Source organism: Periplaneta americana, chromosome 6, assembly GCF_040183065.1.
Source record: "Periplaneta americana isolate PAMFEO1 chromosome 6, P.americana_PAMFEO1_priV1, whole genome shotgun sequence".
In the NCBI taxonomy this organism is placed as follows: Eukaryota; Metazoa; Arthropoda; class Insecta; order Blattodea; family Blattidae; genus Periplaneta; species Periplaneta americana.
In genome coordinates this window covers 6,398,556-6,424,365 of record NC_091122.1, presented here as the reverse complement: position 1 = coordinate 6,424,365, position 25,810 = coordinate 6,398,556, and the positions used below count along the sequence as shown (strand labels likewise).

Here is a 25,810-nt window from a genome sequence, read left to right as displayed (position 1 = left end):
ATGGGCGATTGTTTGGGATAGCTGCAAATAAAACTGTTGATCTCGCGAATAGTATTGTACTGATAACTTTTTTAATTAGTGCTGCATTTTGGTAATTTTGAAAAAGTGGTAAGTTAAGTGATAAGACTTGTTGTGGTTAAACAACTTTCAGGGCCAGGTTCAGCAGAAATACAATATGTGAAGATATCTTACAACAAATACATGTATGTGGATTGAAAAACATTGTGTATCATAACTGACAATAATAGGATGATCTATATTGTTTAGTGAACTCACCAAAGATTCAGGAAGTCATTACTTTTTTTTTTTAAATAGAAAAACGATGTAGCCTACTGATTTTCTCGCATTTAACAGTTACGCAACAGGATAGGACGGCAACTAACGTGCTGTCCGACGTTGCCACGTAGTATGGGCCGGGCCATGACTAGAGAGGGCTATGGTATAAGCCGAGCGTTAGACATTCGTTCTTGTTACAGTGATGAACTGTGTAGTAACATCATAGATGTTTATCATTTCAAAACTTTGCAGTGTTTAACTAACCTCTCCATAGTACAATTACAAAACTAGCTTTAAAATGTAATATAAATGTGTAGGTAAATGTTTCCCCCCCCCCCCACACACACACACACATAGGAGTGATTTTGTTTTTGCCACATCTGATAGATGTTATTGGATGTAAATGTAATTATTATAAACGGAGAACACAATCACGATAATGCAAGAACTCTAATAATTACTGTATCAATCTTTGTGTCTGTAACAGTTGTGCAGCATGATTATTCGTTTTATTATATTTTCTGTGACGTTATCTCTGTACTAATATTGTTATTAATCTACTGCTATATCAATAATATTTTGTAAAACGTTTCTACATTGTCGCAGTATATAGGCGGAACACTATGTATGGATCTACCAAATTATATATGTGGTAAATCAAATATTGAATAATTATTAATTAGCAATAATAACTGTATATCGAAGTTTTTCATACTATTTCAACTTCATGTTCCTGTTTTGGTACGTTCCATTGACTGTTCCATTAAACGTTTGTCATAAACGCAGAAAATAAAGCCTTATTTTTACCGTGTGAGCAAAACATATGTGTATCTTATCTGTCGCCTTCCATATTAGATAAGACATGTCGTGAGATGACCTTGTAGTGTGCTTCTATTTATTACGAGCGTATCACTACCGATCGTATCTTACTCGAGGGTGCGACACTCGACCGAGTTCAAGCGAGCGATTTAACTCCAATGCAGCACTGTGAACTACAGAGTGAATGGAATGGCAAATGTCCACGTACCTACAGGACGAAAGGGACCCACCCCAACCGTTAAGTTATTATTATTATTATTATTATTATTATTATTATTATTATTATTATTATTATATTTTATTTCTTACAAGAGCATTCTCAACATTAAAATGTATCAAATATTTGGCATTCTTTTTCTTTGTATACAATACATTCGTAAATAATAAGAATTCTGAACCAAAATTTAAGTGAAAGTGACAGGCTAATGAGCAGGAAAAGGATTTATATGTAAATACATATTTACTTATAAAGCTAATATAATTTATATTTTGCATTATCTTTATGTTTCACAATGTGTAGGGTTGAAAAATCCTACTTTTATTTTCCATATTTTTCCATATTTTAGAGTTTAGTACATATTTTCGTTAATTTCCATATATTTTCCATATTTCATATAAAACAGTCCATATTATATTAGGTTTAACAATAAAACAAAACAAAATTCCATTAACTTTTAAAAATACATTTCAACAATAGAGATTTAAACACATGTTCAGTAATCCCTTTAACATCAGAGTTATTTGAAAATTAGCAGTCCTATCAACAATGGGAAAGTAAGTTACAAAACTGTATTAATTTAATTTAAAATTTTTAACAGACTTCAGTTGTGCAGCTCAACAGTTAAATGCCAGTCAGAGTACACATAGGTTCAGTTTTGTAAATCATACTATAAAGACGGTAAATATGCCAAAAGTACGTCATTCAGTCAATTTAAAATCAAAACTAACAAGTTACATTTCAGAATTTAAAGAAGATGGTTTATCAACTGACAATAAAATATTATTTTGTAATTTGTGTCAGTGTGCAGTATCATCTACACAAAAGTTCCTGGTGCAACAACACATTACAACTAGTAAACATCAGGCCAACAAACAACTAAATTCCAAGCAGAGACAATTGTTTTTAACACAACCAACAACATCGAATGTAAGATCTGAGTTTAACATCGACCTGTGCCGTTCTCTCATCTCTGCTGATATTCCTCTCTACAAACTAAAGAACAAGGTCTTCAGGGAATTCCTTGAAAAATATACTCAACATACAATCCCGGATGAGTCAACACTTAGGAAGACGTATGCTCCATCCATCTACGATGAGACAATACAGAAGATAAGAGATGAAATTAAAGATAGTTCAATTTGGGTTTCCATTGATGAGACTCCCGACAAAGAAGGTAGACTTGTTGGTAATGTAGTTATCGGTTTGTTAAGTGAACAATATTCTGAACGAATTCTTTTACATTGTGATGTTCTAGAAAAGTGCAATAACAAAACTATAGTTAAACTGTTCAACGAAGCTATGGGTATCCTGTGGCCAAAGGGTATTATGTACGATAATGTGTTATTCTTTATTAGCGATGCTGCCCCTTATATGGTCAAAGCTGGACAAGCATTATCTGTTGTATATCCTAAATTGACTCATTTTACTTGTGTGGCGCATGCATTTCATCGTGTGGCAGAAGTGGTCAGAGACAATTTCCCTAAAGTAGATTTGTTGATTTCATCAGTGAAAAAAGTATTTCTCAAAGCTCCCAGTAGAGTTAACGTGTTGAAAGAAATGTACCCTGAAATTCCATTGCCACCAAAGCCAATTTTAACTAGATGGGGTACATGGCTAGAAGCAGTTGAATATTATGCCGAACATATAGACTCTATTAACAATGATCTCCTTGCATTGGACTCTGAAGATGCAGTCTCAATTGATACTGCGAAAACAGTTACCTGTGACATAAGTGTGAAGAATGACTTAGCTCACATTCAGCATACATTTTCATGCATCATAAAAACGCTCAAAAGTCTCCAAAATAGGCACCTTTCACTATCTGAAAGTTTTGAAATTATAAATAGTACTGTGGAACAACTGAATCGTGGTAGAGGTAAAGTTGCAGATGCAGTAAGAGCTAAGGTGGACACTGTACTTTCAAAAAACCCTGGATATGAAGAACTACAAAAGGTTGTTGCTGTGATGAGTGGTGAATCAACAGTGAAGATTAACTTGGACTTATCCCCAGCAGACATTGCGAAATTGAATTATGTACCAGTTACTTCTTGTGACGTCGAACGCTCTTTTAGTCAGTATAAATCTATCCTCAGAGACAATAGAAGAAGATTCACTTTTCAGCACTTGAAAGAAATGTTTGTAACCTATTGTTATGGTAACAGACAATAAAAATTGTGTTTTGTTGAAACTACATTGGAAGATAAGGTACGTCCATTATATTTTTTGTTTAGTTTGATTAAAATGTACCAATATTTAACGTACATAGTCATTTTTTTATAATTTTAAGTCCATATTTAATTCCATATTTTGGTAAAAATCCATATTTAATTCCATATTTTGGTAAAAATAACTACATATATATTTACATATTTCATATATTTTTAGTCCATATAAATCCGTTCCCTGCTAATGAGTAAGCACATATGTACAATATACAGCAAATATATTTGTATAGTATTTCCGCGAGAAATTTTTAATATGCGATCGACTCTTAGTATTGAAATCTCAAACGTGAGAACAATTTCTATTTTTATTTTAGTTCGTTATTTAACGACGCTGTATCAACTACTAGGTTATTTAGCGTCGATGAGATTGGTGATAGCGAGATGGTATTGGGCGAGATGAGGCCGAGGATTCGCCACGTGAGAACAATCGTGAACTAGCCACTCTTGGGTCCAGGGGAACCTGTCACAATATATTTCGTCACCGCAAATATTTGCAACAAAATGGGTATTTAAATCGGAACTGAATGTGCCATCCATTATCTAGAATAAATCGCAATTGGCTATCAGTTGCAAAAATAAATATTATCTTTCACCAGCCCTTTTTCACATTCCCCTTGCACATTTTCGATCATGGTCGCTTTCCAGGGTTGTTGTGTGAGGGTGTGGGCTGGAATAAACTTAATCATAAACAAAAGCAACATCTGGTAGCTTGTGAATGAAGGTAAATAAAAATGCTTAGATCTTTGCAAAAACATAACAGTTTATTTAATAACATCAACAAGCAAGTAACAGTGAAATCTTAATACAGCCACATAGAACATAACTCCAACATCTACTTTGTAAATCCTTCCTTTGTCATAACAGAGTTTTCCGTTAAGTTTGAGTTGTCGTGTAAAAACCAGCATGATCTCGATTTCCTATCCTACGAGACAAGGAAGAACCTTACACTCTATTGTGGACACCACAGCCGGAGCCCCGAGTGTTCAGGGAACATGCGCGCACACATCTAGCCTTGAGCTACGCCATAGCTTCAACAGATGTGAAGAGTTGTTACATAAGCCACAGTTTTAAATCTGGTTATTGGTTTCTAGAAATACTGCTATTCTCTGCATTCCAAACGTAGCATTCTTTCATGTGTTTAACATATTCTGTATAGGCTAATCAGTTCTGTGCGTTAAAGCTTTCATATCTGATTTTAGAATATTAATTGTACTATATTCAATATTTAATAGGTTTACATAAAGTTCCATTTACTAGTATCATTTTTGTACATAACTAGGCCTATGAATTTGTCATTAGAAACCTCTTTTGTTTGTCGTTTCTGTTCATAAAATTTCCATGGTAACGTTATTTTTTTCTGTCGCCAGTAGATGGCATTAGTTTTACTATATACTGCGCAATAATTTATTATTTTATAAGAGCTCATTTGTTTTTAAAACGAATCAAACGTTTCAAAACTAATTATTTTCAAACGTCAAAAGTTGGCACAACCTTTTACGTAAATGACTATCAACAATGTGCTCTTATGAAGCACAAATTGGCTTCAATTTCATATCTAAATTTCGTTTTAGACTCTTTTAAGTTTTCAAAATAGTGCAACATTGTCGTGAATATATTTTTAAGTTTTAACGCAGAATTTGTAGTCTAAATAACAATAAATGGATTGCAGATTAGTGATCGTTCTAGCGTTCCCCGTAACGATATAGAGGGTTATTTACAATCGATTTGTCGAAGTTCGCGAGATTTTGGCGAGAAGGAAGCGGAAGAGAATCTATTCCCTTCAAAATTTTAATGGCGGAAGAAATGAAATTAGTCCAAGCTTAGCAGGGGCAGGAATGTTGCGTGATCGACTCTCCTACGGCAAGAAGATGGAGTTGAATGGCACATTGTGGAAGATTCCCTTGGAGTATTCGAGGAAAACGTTGCCGAAGGCCTTCTCTAGGGAACTTCTCAGCTCGTTGAAGATTACTTCATGGTTCTCGTTGAGGACCTTGTTCATGGTATCACCTACGAACAAAACATTCCAGTCTTCACTTCAAAATATACAATTCAAGGTATAAATCATGGTATTTATTTAAGCCCGTTACTTAATATGTTTCAATTGATTTAGCATTTTCTTCACTTTGTAATATAAATGAAGGAATTTGTTTATCTCATAATATATACGAACAAATTTAGTTATTTCTTCACTTTCTAATATAGATTAAATCAAAAAATTTATTTATCCCTCCTATTGAGTTAATGTAGATCACGGAAATTGCTTATTTATTTATTTATTTATTTATTTATTTATTTATTTATTTATTTATTTAGGTGAATGTTACTTATGTTCCGTCCATTATAGGAGACATAGGCCAGTTTTACACTAATCCTAAACATAATTAGTACAACTTGTTGCTTGTGGGCCATCCCAAACCCCGACTTCCACCCCTAAGAGCGCCGGTCCTTATATACCCATCAGTCAAGGCCTTCTGACAAATAAAAGCAATTAACAATAGATATCTCAGTCGTGACAACCTCATAAAATATCCTATCAATTGAATAATCGATCTTGCTACGTACAAGATAATTATATTATATTATTATCCATTTCAGCGAGTATTGACGACCACTGCAAAATACGACAATTTGGTTCAGGGAGCATCTCTTTTGGCACAAGGATGATTTATGTAACATGTTTCTAAATTAGTCTTTTAAATACTGGTACATTCTTTAATATAATTTGGTCCAGGGAGCATTCTCTTTTGGCACAAGGATGATTTATGTAACATGTTTCTAAATTATTAGTCTTTTAAATACCGGTACATTCTTTAATATAATTTGGTCCAGGGAGCATTCTCTTTTGGCACAAGGATGGTTTGTATAACATGTTTGTAAATTATTAGTCTTTTAAATACCGGTACATTCTTTCATAAATCACTGAAAAACAAATGTGAATATAGGGATGTGGAGTGAGTACGAAATTATTATTGTTTTTGGCGCATCATTTTTACGTAAATAACAACAAATAAAAACTAACATGCCGCATAACATTATTTTAAGAAATACGGGAAACAAGCATGAATATTATTCAACATTCTTAATGATCTTGGGATAGAAAAAAACGTATGGAATAGAATTACATACAATTAATGTGTGTGTAATAAACAATAAGCAAACCATCTTCGATTAATCATTTCAAAACAACGTGAATATAGCGTGGATTGTGTAGGAAAATAATTTCTTATATGTTGCTCCCAATGTGCATCATTGTTAACTTATGAAAACAAATGAAAATTAACATGGCATATAAACACTATTTGAAGAAAGATAGGAGATATTAAGTAATATTCATCGTTCTTAATGATCTTTGGATGGAAAATAACAATGAAATATGTATAAAATAGAAATTACATACAGGTGAGCATATAAAAAACAGTAAGTAGAATCATATCTGATTAATAAGCTTAAATTACTCCAAGTTTAGTGTAAGAGTGGCCTATATCTAACGATGTCTCCCAGCAAATTACTTAATTTAAAAACAAAAAAATCGTATTAGAAGATCGAATTTGTGTATTTTCTCTGAAACTTTCCAAATATCTGTAGGTAGTCTTTTACATTAGATTGCCAAAAATTGTTCATAGCGCAGCATTGGCAGTGATAAAAGTGTGAAATATTCGTTCAGTGGCCGGTGGATACTCTACATTGACCCATTTATTTAAGCCCGTTACTTAATATGTTTCAATGGATTTAGCGTTTTCTTCACTTTGTAATATACAGTAAATGATGGAATTTGTTTATCTCCTGCATAATATATACGAACGAATTTAGTTATTTCTTCACTTTCTAATATAGATTAAACCAAAGAATTTATTTATCTCTCCTATTGACTTAATATAGATCACGGAAATTATTTATTTATTTATTTATTTATTTATTTTTACATTCAAATACAAATCGAGAAGTTTATCCATCTCCTATATAGGTACTTCATAATAGACCTATAAACAAAATTACTTTTGTCTATCTCTTCAGTTTCTAATATAAATCGAGGGTATATAGGTCTATTTAGCCTCTGTACTTCATTACGTTACTAAAAAAAATATAGTCATTTACTTACTTTCTAATATAAATGAAGTAATTTATTTATTCCTTGTAGGCCTACCTCACAATATAGGCCTATAGAAAGAAATTGATCTATTTCTTCACTTTTGAATGTAAACTGAGGAATTTATTTACCTCATGTATCCATAAAATATAGTTCAATTTATCACATCTTAATATGGTGTAAGGCATTTGGTAAAAATTACACATCTTCTCACTAAACTCTCCCTAAATTGATGTGTATAATATGTCCCCTCTGTAAAGGTTGCAATGTATAATTGGTTATGGTTCAACATTAGACATCCACAAACACCGAGACTACGTTACCATGTGTTCAGCATGGTACATTGTCACCGCTTGAGACAATACAGCACAAACACAAGACAAGGTATACACACGCAGTACGTAAGGAGAGGAGATGAGCGGGGATCGCTGAAACACCACCACTGAGGACATCTAGGGTTACATAACCGTACTATTAAAACGCGACATACAAACAACGGACAACAGACAACACAAGAGTCAATGACTTTCAGACCTACCTTCAGTTTGTGTTATTTTCGAGTAATGAGGAATTTTGGTCCAGTCTATGTATCTCGAGTCCAGAATGAAACTTCCTGTTTATGTCCCCATGTTATTCGTATATGTTAGTATTTTTTAAAAATATCGTAAGATGACACTAGTTGTATATCCTTCGAAACTAGGCCTACTAGATTAAGAATTTCACAGCGGGTTTCAAGTAGAGAGATTTTCTTTGGTCAGTTCGTATCAGATTAGTACATTGTGTGTACATGTTTGATTAACGTTTATGTGTACGTGTAGGCCTATATACAGAGTGGACCGAAAGTTACAACCCATTAAAATTTAAAAAAAAAACATTGAATAGTAAAATTATACTTTATTCACAGCTAATTGATTGATTATATAGATGCACTCTAGTGTTTACATGTGTAATAGTAACTAATTGTCAGATGAAAATGACATCAATGGGGAGATTTAAAATATAATCTAATAAGCAAACAATCTGATGCGGGCAGATAAAAAGTTTTATTTTTCTTCGACCATGTTAATAATGTCAAAACTTGGTGCTTAGGTATACAAATTTTGGCCACTCGAGCCCAATTACCAGGTCCGGTCCAGAATGTAAGTTTGCCTGGCGCAGTTTACAGAAAGAAAGCACAATTTAATAGACAGATTTATTGGAACAGATACAGCAATTTTGGAGCTATTTTTCAACATATTCCTCACCGGAACTGAGCCATTTGTCATACCGTTGGATCAACAGAGAGGTGCATACGGTTGCCACACACTGGTTCTGATCCCAGGTGTCAGGCTACAACGACATAGGGATACAAAAATTGATTCTACGATGCGACAACTATCTCCATTCCGGTGGGGAATGTGTTGAAAAATAGCTCTACAATTGCTGTATCTGTTCCAATAAATCTTTCCATTAAACTACGTTTTCTTTCTGTAAACGACCTCATAGAAACTTACTTTCTTGGCTGCACTCGTAATTGCGCTGGAGTGGCCAAAATTTGTATAAACACTTGTTTTGACTTTATTAACATGAGGAAAGAAAAAAATAACTTTTTTTTTGTCTGTTCCCTTGCGAATGTTTGCTTGTAAGTTGTTCAATAATGGTTAGTGACTTTTGGACCATTCTGTGTGTGTAGAATATATATATATATATGTATATATCTGCCTCTGTGTAACGTCACATTTGCGTTGGGGAGGAAAAGAGATGCCAGAAAGGTTGTACTGCTTTTTAATACTTTAACGCTCACGAATAATATAAGGCACTTGAAATTTAAGTCATTGACCACCAGAGATAAAATGTAAGATCTGTAAAATATTGTGTCAACGCTATGTGGGTGTATAGGGACCAAGGGGTGTGTTTTTGTTTTCCTGAACTTCAAGACAATGCTAACTCATTTAAAGTTCGTGTGACTGTAGCCTGTATATATTTTCGTTGGTTTCACTTTGTTTATAGTTCGATTTTTTCTATTTTATTTTATTTCTGGTGATGTAGAAGAGATGGTCTAGTGGCCTTAACTACACCAGATTAAATAAATAAACAAAAATAAAAAAATATATAATTAAATTAAAAAACAGTTAAACGCAAGGCTCATGATGCAATGATTTCTTCTCGGTGCCTGATCTACCGCTGTTTTAAATTGAGTTAACACTAGTAAATATAAATTATTTCATGTAAGAGACTCTATGTAAAGATTCATCTTTATGATGGAGGTTGTCTACAGTTCAGTTTCCGAGATTTCCGAAAAGTCTAACAACCATTCTAATTAAACATAGAAGCAAAAATGAAAACCCGGGCAATGCCGGGTGTTCCCAGCTAGTATATATACATTAAACTGATATAAATGAAATTTGGGGCATTAATACTAATAACAAGATGTTACTTTATGCAAAAGTTTAAATCTCTAGTTTAAAAAATGTAGAAAAATATAAGTTTTCACCGATTTCATCCCTTAAAGCATGGTGTTACATCCTAGCAATAAAGTATTAAATACTACATTCGATTCGATTGTAATCTGAATTACTCAGTGATGTTACTTCTACGTCGATTAGTATTTGTCTAGAATCCTACGAGGTATATCGATTGTCATGGAAACAGATTGTTAGCGGCCTTCGTGTAAAGCTACAATTTCATAAAAATGGAATTTCGTGTGTTAAAATGTAAGTGTAATGCCCAGTTAAGTGTTCGAATAATAATTTAATGAGGTTAGATCTTCGTCTAGAGTCTAGGGCAAGAAGATCTTGTCGAAAGGGACTTGGTCGAAGATGACCTTGGCCCTGTCGAGGAACACAGTTCCGAAGGCCTCCTCCAGCGCGGGACGTATCTCGTTGAAAACAAGCTCCCAGTTCTCATGCATGATTTTTCCCACCGCCCGAGCTGCAGACAAAATAGTTCCTTTCTTTAGTGGCCGCCCTGACTTGGTCAATTCTGCTACGTAATTCCTTCTACCAGATGCCTATGTTTTACCCAACCCGGAGGCCCATCTTCGCCTTCAATGAACATCTAATCTTTCAAAGGGATGTATATACATACATACATACATACATACATACATACATACATACATACATACATACATACATACATACATACATACAGAATGATTCAAAAGGCACTACCCATTATTGAACGTACAAGCAAACATTCACCTGGGGGCATCACATTGGGGCACATACAAAGTTTTTTTTTCTTTCTCCATATTAATAAAGTCAAAACAATGTTTATACAAATTTTGGCCACTCGAGCGCAGTTACAAGTGCAATTAAGAAAGTAAGTTTCTCTGAGATCGTTTACAGAAAGAAAACATAGTTTAATGGAAAGATTTATCGGAACAGATACAGCAATTGTGGAGCTATTTTTCAACCCATTCCCCACCGGAATTGAGACATTTGTCACAACGTAGAATCAATTTTTGTATCCCTGTGTCGTAGTCTGACGCATGGGATCAAAACCAGTGTGTGACAACCGTCTGCACATCTCTGTTGATCCAACGGTATGACAAAAGTCTCAATTTCGGTGAGGAATATGTTGAAAAATAGCTAAAAAAATTCCTGTATCTGTTCCAATAAATATTTTCATTAAATTGTGTTTTCTTTCTGTAAACTGCCCCAGGCAAACTTACTTTCTGGAGCGGATCTGGTAATTGGGCTCGAGTGGCCAAAATTTGTATAAGCACCAAGTTTTGACATTATAAACATGGTGCAAGAAAAAAATAATAACTTGTTTCATTTGCCCGCATGACAATGTTTGCTTGTTAGATTATATTTTCAATCTCCCCATGGATTTAAAATTACCCGTCTTTCATTTCCATCTGACGTTACTGTTACTCATTAAACACTTGAGTGCATCGCTATATAATAAATTAATTAGCTGTGAATTAAGTATCATTTTACTATTTTATGTGTTTTTTTCATTTTAATGGGTAGTAACTTTCAGTCCACCCTGTATATACACGTACACATAAACGTTAATCAAACATGTACACAATGTGCTAGTCTTATACGTACTGACCAAAGAAAATCTCTACACCAGAATAAATAAATAAATAAATAAATAAATAAATAAATAAATAAATAAGTAAATAAATAAATAAATAAGGTTCAAACTCTCTCAGATTCTCTGTATACAAGGTGACGTGCAAGTCTCAAAATGTCCTCTCTCCATCTTGTATCCAACTTAATCAATGAAATAACTCTAATGGCCAGTTTGTCCAAGTAATGTTTAATTTTGCTTAACGAATGTTAAATTAACAGTCTGTTTATTTTTAACGCTTTGTTAATGTATTTTCCATTTGTTTAATATAATTTTGTTTAAGATAACCAACACTTAAATATAACGTCTGTTAGCGCTATTTTAACTACTCAACAACAGTTGGTAATGATTCTACACATGTAAGACAATTTTTTATTGGCTAAAATTAATCTTTAAATTCTATATTATAGAGTGAGTCATGAAACTTGCATAAAATGACAACCTGTTATAGTAGGCCACGCTCCATAAACAAACAGTTGACAAATGAAGGTTGTAGGTGACGTGCTGAATAATAATTACAAAGTAAGGTTATATTTCCTCATTGCTATTATGGATACGAAATACGAAAGAAATAAACTAACACTGATGTATTTAAACAGTCCAAAGTATTTTTTAAATGTTATATTACCAGTCATATGCTAAACATTCCCTACAGAGAGACACAAAATATTAATTTCGCAACTTCTGTTCGAACAGCTGTGGAGACATCGGCCATATTTATCTAACTGTTAAACGAATTAACTGCCCGAAATCCTACATTTAAAATTAACGAACTGTTAACAATCTGTTAAACCAAACTGGTGTTGAAAACATACAATTTTATTAATTAACAAACTGTTTAGAGTTTAACAGTCGTTAAATTTTCTAACAATACTTGGAAAAACCGGCCATGAGATTCAGTAAATTTTTTATTACTCATTGGATTCCTTGAATTCATCGGACATTGTAATGAGACTCTCTTTAGCTTTACATGAGAGATTGTGTAAGCCACACAAGTGTCCTGTCTTGCCATGACTGTTTGGCCAAACACTTGCATAGAATTGGAATATATCAGTCCCCTAACTGCCCATTGTGCAACTCAAACCAAGAAATGGATTCGGAACACCTCAAAATATGTGCTTCAGTGGCTGACCATGATAATATCTTTGAAAAATATTGGAGTGCAAGAGGTCAAATGACTTTATTGTCGAACCCTGGCATTAGAAAACAACATATTAAATCTATGTAATGGGATACCCCTTAATCAAGGTCGTGCACAAGGGGGGAATTGAGTGTTAATTTCTCCATTTGGGAAGAAATCAGAGGGTTAAAAAGTGAAATAGTGAAGTTTTGTATCTGATATAGAATGCTGGAGGTATACACGGTATTTGAGGGGATTAGAAGCAAAGGGGTATTAGTACACTTAAGTTATTTGCGAGATAGTACTTAAGATATTGTAAATTCAATAAAATTTATTTCAATTTTAGTGTGTGTTATGACTAAAATATATATCTCTTTGCCACTAAAATTTGAAACGTTTTAGCTTTCCCTGGATGCACTTAATTCTTAGAAATGTCACTTGTACCCTTTGATTTTGACCACCTCATTTGAAATCATGCTATGAGAAGCATAGCATCAAAGTTCGACAACTCCATTTTTTGCGTTTTCGAGATATCGATTGTTTCTCATAGAATTTTGTATGCTAAATGCGATTCTGGAACTGTTCAGGTTCAAAAACGGACAGAACAGATCGAAAATAGCACTTAATTGTGCGCTTTAGAATCAAAATGTAGACAACTCCACTGTGGCTTGGTTTCAAATTAGGACAATTCCTTCAATAACCAATGAGAAGCCCACATTCGTACCACCTTTTCCCATTAACGCATCGCGAATCCAACATGGCTGATTGTTTATATAGTCGGTTTGTAGATGAATAAGTAATGTTTCACGTAAATTTGCTTTGAAACCGAGTTAGAAAAGACTTAGATTCAATAGTAGAAAATTTCACTTTAAATATGGTTTCATTTGGTTTGAAAAACAGACAACTCCACTTTAAATTTGGCTTCATTTGGTTTCAAAAACAAACAACTCCTTGACTTAGTTTCAGAAAAGGACAACTCAACTTTTTAAACTTAGAAAAGGACAACTCAACTTTTTAAACTTAGAAAAGGACAACTCAACTTTTTAAACTTAGAAAAGGACAACTCAACTTTTTAAACTTAGAAAAGGACAACTCAACTTTTTAAACTTAGAAAAGGACGACTCAACTTTTTAAACTTAGAAGAGGACGACTCAACTTTTTAAACTTAGAAAAGGACAACTCAACTTTTTAAACTTAGAAAAGGACAACTCAACTTTTTAAACTTAGAAAAGGACGACTCAACTTTTTAAACTTAGAAAAGGACGACTCAACCTTTTAAACTTAGAAAAGGACGACTCAACTTTTTAAACTTAGAAAAGGACGACTCAACCTTTTAAACTTAGAAAAGGACCACTCAACTTTTTAAACTTAGAAAAGGACAACTCTACTTTTTAAACTTAGAAAAGGACAACTCAACTTTTTAAACTTAGAAAAGGACGACTCTACTTTTTAAACTTAGAAAAGGACGACTCAACCTTTTAAACTTAGAAAAGGACGACTCAACCTTTTAAACTTAGAAAAGGACGACTCTACTTTTTAAACTTAGAAAAGGACAACTCAACTTTTTAAACTTAGAAAAGGACGACTCAACCTTTTAAACTTAGAAAAGGACGACTCAACTTTTTAAACTTAGAAAAGGACGACTCAACCTTTTAAACTTAGAAAAGGACCACTCAACTTTTTAAACTTAGAAAAGGACAACTCTACTTTTTAAACTTAGAAAAGGACAACTCAACTTTTTAAACTTAGAAAAGGACGACTCTACTTTTTAAACTTAGAAAAGGACGACTCAACTTTTTAAACTTAGAAGGACAACTCAACTTTTTAAACTTAGAAAAGGACAACTCAACTTTTTAAACTTAGAAAAGGACAACTCAACTTTTTAAACTTAGAAAAGGACGACTCAACTTTTTAAACTTAGAAAAGGACGACTCAACTTTTTAAACTTAGAAAAGGACGACTCAACCTTTTAAACTTAGAAAAGGACCACTCAACTTTTTAAACTTAGAAAAGGACAACTCTACTTTTTAAACTTAGAAAAGGACGACTCAACTTTTTAAACTTAGAAAAGGACAACTCAACTTTTTAAACTTAGAAAAGGACGACTCAACTTTTTAAACTTAGAAAAGGACGACTCAACTTTTTAAACTTAGAAAAGGACCACTCAACTTTTTAAACTTAGAAAAGGACAACTCTACTTTTTAAACTTAGAAAAGGACGACTCAACTTTTTAAACTTAGAAAAGGACAACTCAACTTTTTAAACTTAGAAAAGGACAACTCAACTTTTTAAACTTAGAAAAGGACGACTCAACTTTTTAAACTTAGAAAAGGACGACTCAACTTTTTAAACTTAGAAAAGGACGACTCAACTTTTTAAACTCAAATTGCAACCTGAAGATTAATTTTCATTACATTTTGAGACTGAAAAAATGTTTGTGCGAGATCGTGCGTATTTGCTTGTTTTCCGCACAGAACCAATACGCGGTAAGTGTGAAATACCACATTCAGTATTCCTAACGTAACATACATAACAATTTCCCTCTTCTTACCGCTTAAGCGCGACATTCATTTTACTGCTTTAGGCTTTTAACATATTATTTTTAGAGACGTTTAACATAGTAATAATTATAAATTGGAAACTTACCACTGCAATTTCACCTAAATTGCACAGTTAATTATTGTTTTTAAATATTTACAAAAATTAAGTAAAGTCTACTACTCCACGAAACTTATTGCATTCCTGATACAAGTAACATTAAGGAAGTCGTGAAAAAATCAACAAGATTCCAGATGCCGATGTTATTACTGCAATATGTTATATAAATAATATTGTTAAAATATTAAAATGAAAAATAAATCATTACATAACCTTACCGTTTGTTTTAAGTTCGCATTTATAGACTGGGGGAAAAAAAAAGACAGACGTATATCACGGCCTGCTGGAGTATAGTAAACACAGAAAACATTTTATAGCAACAGTGCTGAAGAAAGATATTTTGGTGTTCCGAAGTTGGCGTCCATTAAACAGAAACCAACATGGAGATTTCATTGCAACTAATTAGAAATTCGTCTTTCAGGTATGTAATAAACGATTTCGCACAAAATAATGTACGATACACGAGCGGTATGTTTGTTTTCATGTTCTCGGAAATAAAAAAAGCTCAACTACGTATTTCTCTTTTTCAATCTTTTCCTCGACCATGAAAACGTCAACATACCGCTCTTGTAACGTATATGACTATTATGCTCGATCATGTCGAAATGTAATAATTATACACCTGGGAGTAGCCCTTTAATGCACCTCATTAAAGTACACCTATTCATTATAATTCAGTTGTTCAGCCAATGAGAAATCACCTTTGTACCATTATAAAACCGCAAGTATCGATTATTCTCGGATATGCAATCGAAAGACAATTAGCGAAAAGTCACGGAGGCTGGAAATCCAATACTGTCGCAGAAGGTTATGTTTTGTTACTATAATAATTAGCGTTAATTGTAAATAATATTCAAATAAATTCAATTTGTCATCTGGTTTTTCAATTCTAAATCAATTTCCAGGTTTTTCAAAACTAATGTTCATCTTATTCTCTAGGTTATATCAAGGTCAATTATATTCGTGCCTCGGAAAAAATCAATACTTTCGCGTCTGCGCACATCTCACAATTCAGGTCAGTTCCGCTCGTCAATTACATAACCATAACATGAATACTTATGAATAATTTCAAGTTAGGAATATGGTCGAGCATAAAAAGTCTTATGAAACTTGCCTATAATGGTAATTAAGACGCTCGCTTGCGCTCGTTTCATAAACAAACATACTCGCGTCTTAGTTACTACCATTATAGGCTCGTTGCATAATGTACTATTTTATGTCCCATGAGAATGTTTAAAAAATGTACGTATAACGGTGATATTGATTTCCAAGGATCTAGTTTTTCGCTTCTTCTGTGAAAGAAAGCAAAAATGGAGTCGTCCAACTTTGATACTAAACTTCTCATATTTTAATTAATTAACGGTTTATTAATAAAAGTTTATAAAAACAATTTTATGAAAAATGTTTCCCCTCTTTAAACGCGTCCCTTCTTTTAAGAAACATGATTATGGCCCTGCTCATATTTACACGATAAATTGTATTATTAGTGTGTCTTGTAACTATTGGCTATTTATTCTACATGATGAGACACCCCATCTATCCTCGAATGTTGAATTTATGTACTGTGATACGCTATACACAAACATTAAATGTTGGCTAACTTACCTAGCGTCTTGTCTCCGTTGAACAGGTTCTCAAACCTCGTATGCAGCCTTTTGGTCTTGAGTTTGAGGCCGTAGCTGGTCAGTTCCATGTATACTTCACCATCTCGGGTCACTGGTTTCCCTTTGATGTCATGAACGGCAGTCAGAGATTCTGCAACAGAAAGTCCTCATTCACTGCTACTTAATCTTAAGTGGAGAGGACGGTATTTTTTTTTTTCCTATTTGGTGTAAAATATTAATTTTTTGTATGTAAAGAGCTCATACCTCTAGAAACTCAACAAAAAATAAATATTTTGAAAATAAAATTATTTGGGGGCCCAGATTTGAAAAAAAAAATATACCCAATGCAGGATTTTACTAAAATCGATATATCTAAACCATTTTTAAAGGTAGATTCATCCCGTTTTTCGCAATGTACTTTCAAAAGCATGCTCTAGAAACTGTCTGTAACAGAATTTTGATATTAGTCCCTACGTTTGTAAAATAAACAATTACAATTTAATAACACTCTTCTGAATTCTTTTCTTGCAAACAAACGGACGTAGTTTTAAAATGAAATCAATTAACAAAATTCTGTTACAGAGGAAAGTTTCCTAATGGTCTAAAGAATGTGTGTTATAAATTTCATGCGTCTATCTTTAATAGTTCAGAAATTATATCCATTTTTGTCTGGCAATGTAGCAAAAAAATGGAGTTACCGTAAACCGATAAAATTGGGCGAGTGATTTAAAAATCCATAGCGCAGGAAGTTTAAAAATGGCGGCTCAACATCCGATAAGGGCACAAATACCCACAAAATGTCATGCAATGCATATCACACATATATCAAAGTGTATTTTAAAGAAAAAGACATTTTTTTGAAAATTCATTTTACCGGAAACAACAATAAAAGGGGTGGAGTGATTTAAAAATCCATAACGCAGGAAAATAAAAAAAATGGCGTCTCAACATCTGATAAGGGCACAAATAGCCACAAAATATTATGCTATGCATCCCACACGTATCACAGTGCATTTTAAAGAACAATTTTCTTTTCGAAAATTTACTCATTTTTCACCAAAAAATACCATCCTCTCCCCTTAAAGCTGAATCCATTTCGCTGTTATAAATGTGAGAAATAGACAATGCAACTATAGACAGATTTCATCAATACTGGAAGATCGACTCCAGTTCAGACCAATTAACGATTTTTACTAAAGGGAATAGTAGTTCGATTCCGGGCAAAGGAAGGCTATGAAAGCTACCGGCGTAGCTCTGTCGGCTAAGGCGCTTGCCTACCGATCCGGAGTTGCGTTCGGGCGCGGGTTCGATTCCCGCTTTCATTCATTCATTCATTTATTTTATTCCATAGATCTTACATGAGCAATGAAGCTTGAGATGTGGAACAAGTCAACATTTTAGAATATTAGAATTACAATTTTTACAAATTTTTATAGTTTTACAATTTAGTAATTTTCTACAATTTTTACAATTTTGTGCTTTTTTTTTTTTTTTTTTTTTTTTTTTTTTACAATTTGGCGAGATGTAGTGAGATGAGATGAGGTCCGAGGATTCGCCAAAATATTACCCGGCATTTGCCTTTTGATGGGGGAAACCTCGGAAAAACCCAACCACCAGGTAATCAAATCAAAGGGGGGGGGGTAATCAAATCAAAGGGGTTGATGCCAAGGACTCGCCATAGATTCGCCATAGACCATCCGGCTTCAGTCCCACGGCTGGGGAAAACCTCGGAAGAAACCAAAGTCCAAAGGGGGATCCAACCCAAGCCCGAACGCAGCTCCGGATCAGCAGCCCAGCGAGTCTGCCGACTGAGCTACATCGATGGCTCTACTAAAAGTATACAATACATAGCCAATCAGATTATTAAATTTACAAACGCAAACGATCATTCATAAGTTGAGCTATATGTATAATAAAAAAACAAGTTAATTAAATTTAAGGCATAAACAATTCAACCAGTTGTGATATACAACTTGGTGCTTGGGCTGATTACCTGGTTGGGGTTTTTCCGAGGTTTTCCCCAACCGTAAGGCAAATGTTAGGTAATCTATGGGGAATCCTCGGCCTCATCTCGCCAAATACCATCTCGCGATCACCAATCCTATCGACGCTAAATAACCTAGTAGTTAATATAGCGTAGTTGAATAACCAAGTAAAAAAAAGCTATGAAGGATTTCAGCAATTGAAGGATATCTGGCTCAATCAGATTGCTTTAGGAGTCCTGGGTTAGAATTCCGCTTGTGTTGATTATCGGAATGGATTTATTCCGAGGTTTTCTCCAGCTGTAAGGCGACTGTCAGGTAATACCATTCAGACTAGAAAACCCCGTAGGTTATACAGCATTCGTAAGTAACCAGTGAAGGCACACTCACCCAACGTGATGTTGCAGACGCCCTTGCCTCTGATGGGAAGCACCAGAATTTGGCCATCAATGACGTAATCGGCATCAAATCTGAAGATAGGTGTCTGGGATTCTGATATCAGTTGGTATTTGTCTAGGTGAGTGCTGTAAATAAAAAAATCGATGCCATGTAGATGACAAATACTTTCTTAACTTTGACATGCTTAAAGAAATAAATGTCACAAGTCCTTGAATAACTGTCTATTCAAAATACAAAATATTACATAGGTTACATGAACGTATTTTTGACTAGGGCTTTCGCTATTATAACAGCATCTTCAGGTCAGACTTGCGTGATGTTAAGCTGTTCATGTAAAGACGTAGATGGACAAGTAACATCGAAATGTGTTAAGGTACATGACGTGAGAATATAAAAAATACAATGATAAGAAAAACAAGTAAAATTTGACTTATGAACAGTCGCATATATATATACAGACGTGGACAAATTATTAGCAAAATTGAAGATTTTTATTACACATTTTTACAAAATATGATTCTTTAGCTTAGACTACAGTTGACATTTTTGCGTATTTCGAAATTATTGGCAAAATTGAAGATTTGTATTGTATATTTTTTTTTACAAAATTTGACTCTTCAATTTGGACTACATTTGATATTTTTGCATATTTCCAAATTATTAGGAAAACTGAAGATTTTTATTATATATTTTTACAAAATTTGACTCTTCAATTTGGACTACAGTTTACATTTTGTATATTTCCAAATTATTAGGAAAACTGAAGATTTTTATTATATATTTTTACAAAATTTGACTCTTCAATTTGGACTACAGTTTACATTTTGTATATTTCCAAATTATTAGGAAAACTGAAGATTTTTATTATATATTTTTACAAAATTTGACTCTTCAATTTGGACTACAGTTTACATTTTGTATATTTCCAAATTATTAGGAAAACTGAAGATTTTTATTATATATTTTTACAAAATTTGACTCTTCAATTTGGACTACAGTTTACATTTTGTATATTTCCAAATTATTAGGAAAACTGAAGATTTTTATTATATATTTTTACAAAATTTGACTCTTCAATTTGGACTACAGTTTACATTTTGCATATTTCCAAATTATTAGGAAAACTGAAGATTTTTATTATATATTTTTACAAAATTTGACTCTTCAATTTGGACTACAGTTTACATTTTGTATATTTCCAAATTATTAGGAAAACTGAAGATTTTTATTATATATTTTTAGAAAATTTGAGTCTTCAATTTAAACTGCAGTTGACATTTTTGCATATTTACAAATTATTAGGAAAACTGAAGATTTTTATTATATATTTTTACAAAATTTGACTCTTCAATTTGGACTACAGTTTACATTTTGTATATTTCCAAATTATTAGGAAAACTGAAGATTTTTATTATATATTTTTACAAAATTTGACTCTTCAATTTGGACTACAGTTTACATTTTGTATATTTCCAAATTATTAGGAAAACTGAAGATTTTTATTATATATTTTTACAAAATTTGACTCTTCAATTTGGACTACAGTTTACATTTTGTATATTTCCAAATTATTAGGAAAACTGAAGATTTTTATTATATATTTTTACAAAATTTGACTCTTCAATTTGGACTACAGTTTACATTTTGTATATTTCCAAATTATTAGGAAAACTGAAGATTTTTATTATATATTTTTACAAAATTTGACTCTTCAATTTGGACTACAGTTTACATTTTGTATATTTCCAAATTATTAGGAAAACTGAAGATTTTTATTATATATTTTTACAAAATTTGACTCTTCAATTTGGACTACAGTTTACATTTTGCATATTTCCAAATTATTAGGAAAACTGAAGATTTTTATTATATATTTTTACAAAATTTGACTCTTCAATTTGGACTACAGTTTACATTTTGTATATTTCCAAATTATTAGGAAAACTGAAGATTTTTATTATATATTTTTAGAAAATTTGAGTCTTCAATTTAAACTGCAGTTGACATTTTTGCATATTTACAAATTATTAGGAAAACTGAAGATTTTTATTATATATTTTTACAAAATTTGACTCTTCAATTTGGACTACAGTTTACATTTTGTATATTTCCAAATTATTAGGAAAACTGAAGATTTTTATTATATATTTTTACAAAATTTGACTCTTCAATTTGGACTACAGTTTACATTTTGTATATTTCCAAATTATTAGGAAAACTGAAGATTTTTATTATATATTTTTACAAAATTTGACTCTTCAATTTGGACTACAGTTTACATTTTGTATATTTCCAAATTATTAGGAAAACTGAAGATTTTTATTATATATTTTTACAAAATTTGACTCTTCAATTTGGACTACAGTTTACATTTTGCATATTTCCAAATTATTAGGAAAACTGAAGATTTTTATTATATATTTTTACAAAATTTGACTCTTCAATTTGGACTACAGTTTACATTTTGTATATTTCCAAATTATTAGGAAAACTGAAGATTTTTATTATATATTTTTAGAAAATTTGAGTCTTCAATTTAAACTGCAGTTGACATTTTTGCATATTTACAAATTATTAGGAAAACTGAAGATTTTTATTATATATTTTTACAAAATTTGACTCTTCAATTTGGACTACAATTTACATTTTGTATATTTCCAAATTATTAGGAAAACTGAAGATTTTTATTATATATTTTTACAAAATTTGACTCTTCAATTTGGACTACAGTTTACATTTTGTATATTTCCAAATTATTAGGAAAACTGAAGATTTTTATTATATATTTTTACAAAATTTGACTCTTCAATTTGGACTACAGTTTACATTTTGTATATTTCCAAATTATTAGGAAAACTGAAGATTTTTATTATATATTTTTACAAAATTTGACTCTTCAATTTGGACTACAGTTTACATTTTGTATATTTCCAAATTATTAGGAAAACTGAAGATTTTTATTATATATTTTTACAAAATTTGACTCTTCAATTTGGACTACAGTTTACATTTTGTATATTTCCAAATTATTAGGAAAACTGAAGATTTTTATTATATATTTTTACAAAATTTGACTCTTCAATTTGGACTACAGTTTACATTTTGCATATTTCCAAATTATTAGGAAAACTGAAGATTTTTATTATATATTTTTACAAAATTTGACTCTTCAATTTGGACTACAGTTTACATTTTGTATATTTCCAAATTATTAGGAAAACTGAAGATTTTTATTATATATTTTTAGAAAATTTGAGTCTTCAATTTAAACTGCAGTTGACATTTTTGCATATTTACAAATTATTAGGAAAACTGAAGATTTTTATTATATATTTTTACAAAATTTGACTCTTCAATTTGGACTACAGTTTACATTTTGTATATTTCCAAATTATTAGGAAAACTGAAGATTTTTATTATATATTTTTACAAAATTTGACTCTTCAATTTGGACTACAGTTTACATTTTGTATATTTCCAAATTATTAGGAAAACTGAAGATTTTTATTATATATTTTTACAAAATTTGACTCTTCAATTTGGACTACAGTTTACATTTTGTATATTTCCAAATTATTAGGAAAACTGAAGATTTTTATTATATATTTTTACAAAATTTGACTCTTCAATTTGGACTACAGTTTACATTTTGCATATTTCCAAATTATTAGGAAAACTGAAGATTTTTATTATATATTTTTACAAAATTTGACTCTTCAATTTGGACTACAGTTTACATTTTGTATATTTCCAAATTATTAGGAAAACTGAAGATTTTTATTATATATTTTTAGAAAATTTGAGTCTTCAATTTAAACTGCAGTTGACATTTTTGCATATTTACAAATTATTAGGAAAACTGAAGATTTTTATTATATATTTTTACAAAATTTGACTCTTCAATTTGGACTACAGTTTACATTTTGTATATTTCCAAATTATTAGGAAAACTGAAGATTTTTATTATATATTTTTACAAAATTTGACTCTTCAATTTGGACTACAGTTTACATTTTGTATATTTCCAAATTATTAGGAAAACTGAAGATTTTTATTATATATTTTTACAAAATTTGACTCTTCAATTTGGACTACAGTTTACATTTTGTATATTTCCAAATTATTAGGAAAACTGAAGATTTTTATTATATATTTTTACAAAATTTGACTCTTCAATTTGGACTACAGTTTACATTTTGTATATTTCCAAATTATTAGGAAAACTGAAGATTTTTATTATATATTTTTACAAAATTTGACTCTTCAATTTGGACTACAGTTTACATTTTGCATATTTCCAAATTATTAGGAAAACTGAAGATTTTTATTATATATTTTTACAAAATTTGACTCTTCAATTTGGACTACAGTTTACATTTTGTATATTTCCAAATTATTAGGAAAACTGAAGATTTTTATTATATATTTTTAGAAAATTTGAGTCTTCAATTTAAACTGCAGTTGACATTTTTGCATATTTACAAATTATTAGGAAAACTGAAGATTTTTATTATATATTTTTACAAAATTTGACTCTTCAATTTGGACTACAGTTTACATTTTGTATATTTCCAAATTATTAGGAAAACTGAAGATTTTTATTATATATTTTTACAAAATTTGACTCTTCAATTTGGACTACAGTTTACATTTTGTATATTTCCAAATTATTAGGAAAACTGAAGATTTTTATTATATATTTTTACAAAATTTGACTCTTCAATTTGGACTACAGTTTACATTTTGTATATTTCCAAATTATTAGGAAAACTGAAGATTTTTATTATATATTTTTACAAAATTTGACTCTTCAATTTGGACTACAGTTTACATTTTGCATATTTCCAAATTATTAGGAAAACTGAAGATTTTTATTATATATTTTTACAAAATTTGACTCTTCAATTTGGACTACAGTTTACATTTTGTATATTTCCAAATTATTAGGAAAACTGAAGATTTTTATTATATATTTTTAGAAAATTTGAGTCTTCAATTTAAACTGCAGTTGACATTTTTGCATATTTACAAATTATTAGGAAAACTGAAGATTTTTATTATATATTTTTACAAAATTTGACTCTTCAATTTGGACTACAGTTTACATTTTGTATATTTCCAAATTATTAGGAAAACTGAAGATTTTTATTATATATTTTTACAAAATTTGACTCTTCAATTTGGACTACAGTTTACATTTTGTATATTTCCAAATTATTAGGAAAACTGAAGATTTTTATTATATATTTTTACAAAATTTGACTCTTCAATTTGGACTACAGTTTACATTTTGTATATTTCCAAATTATTAGGAAAACTGAAGATTTTTATTATATATTTTTACAAAATTTGACTCTTCAATTTGGACTACAGTTTACATTTTGTATATTTCCAAATTATTAGGAAAACTGAAGATTTTTATTATATATTTTTACAAAATTTGACTCTTCAATTTGGACTACAGTTTACATTTTGCATATTTCCAAATTATTAGGAAAACTGAAGACTTTTATTATATATTTTTACAAAATTTGACTCTTCAATTTGGACTACAGTTTACATTTTGTATATTTCCAAATTATTAGGAAAACTGAAGATTTTTATTATATATTTTTAGAAAATTTGAGTCTTCAATTTAAACTGCAGTTGACATTTTTGCATATTTACAAATTATTAGGAAAACTGAAGATTTTTATTATATATTTTTACAAAATTTGACTCTTCAATTTGGACTACAGTTTACATTTTGTATATTTCCAAATTATTAGGAAAACTGAAGATTTTTATTATATATTTTTACAAAATTTGACTCTTCAATTTGGACTACAGTTTACATTTTGTATATTTCCAAATTATTAGGAAAACTGAAGATTTTTATTATATATTTTTACAAAATTTGACTCTTCAATTTGGACTACAGTTTACATTTTGTATATTTCCAAATTATTAGGAAAACTGAAGATTTTTATTATATATTTTTACAAAATTTGACTCTTCAATTTGGACTACAGTTTACATTTTGCATATTTCCAAATTATTAGGAAAACTGAAGATTTTTATTATATATTTTTACAAAATTTGACTCTTCAATTTGGACTACAGTTTACATTTTGCATATTTCCAAATTATTAGGAAAACTGAAGATTTTTATTATATATTTTTACAAAATTTGACTCTTCAATTTGGACTACAGTTTACATTTTGTATATTTCCAAATTATTAGGAAAACTGAAGATTTTTATTATATATTTTTAGAAAATTTGAGTCTTCAATTTAAACTGCAGTTGACATTTTTGCATATTTACAAATTATTAGCAAAATATGAAGATTTTATTATATATTTTTACAAAATTTG

The 25,810-nt window shown here is 30.9% G+C and overlaps 1 protein-coding gene across 2 annotated transcripts in view; it reads right to left on the bottom strand.

Annotated features, from left to right (window-relative positions):
* Positions 1-4,280: 4,280 nt before the first annotated feature.
* LOC138700923 (protein takeout-like) overlaps positions 4,281-25,810 on the bottom strand; it is a 32,359-nt gene continuing 10,829 nt past the window's right edge. Inside the window, exons 4-6 of one of the 2 annotated variants that reach the window (XM_069827351.1) lie at positions 19,447-19,580; positions 17,076-17,225; positions 4,281-5,547 (exon numbers count right to left, since the gene is read on the bottom strand). In XM_069827351.1, coding sequence (XP_069683452.1) covers positions 5,396-5,547; positions 17,076-17,225; positions 19,447-19,580 — 436 coding nt within the window. In that variant the 3' untranslated portion in view covers positions 4,281-5,395. Of the gene's footprint in view, positions 5,548-8,670; positions 10,538-17,075; positions 17,226-19,446; positions 19,581-25,810 lie in introns of those variants that run through there. The other variant, XM_069827353.1, reaches the window with a different exon arrangement.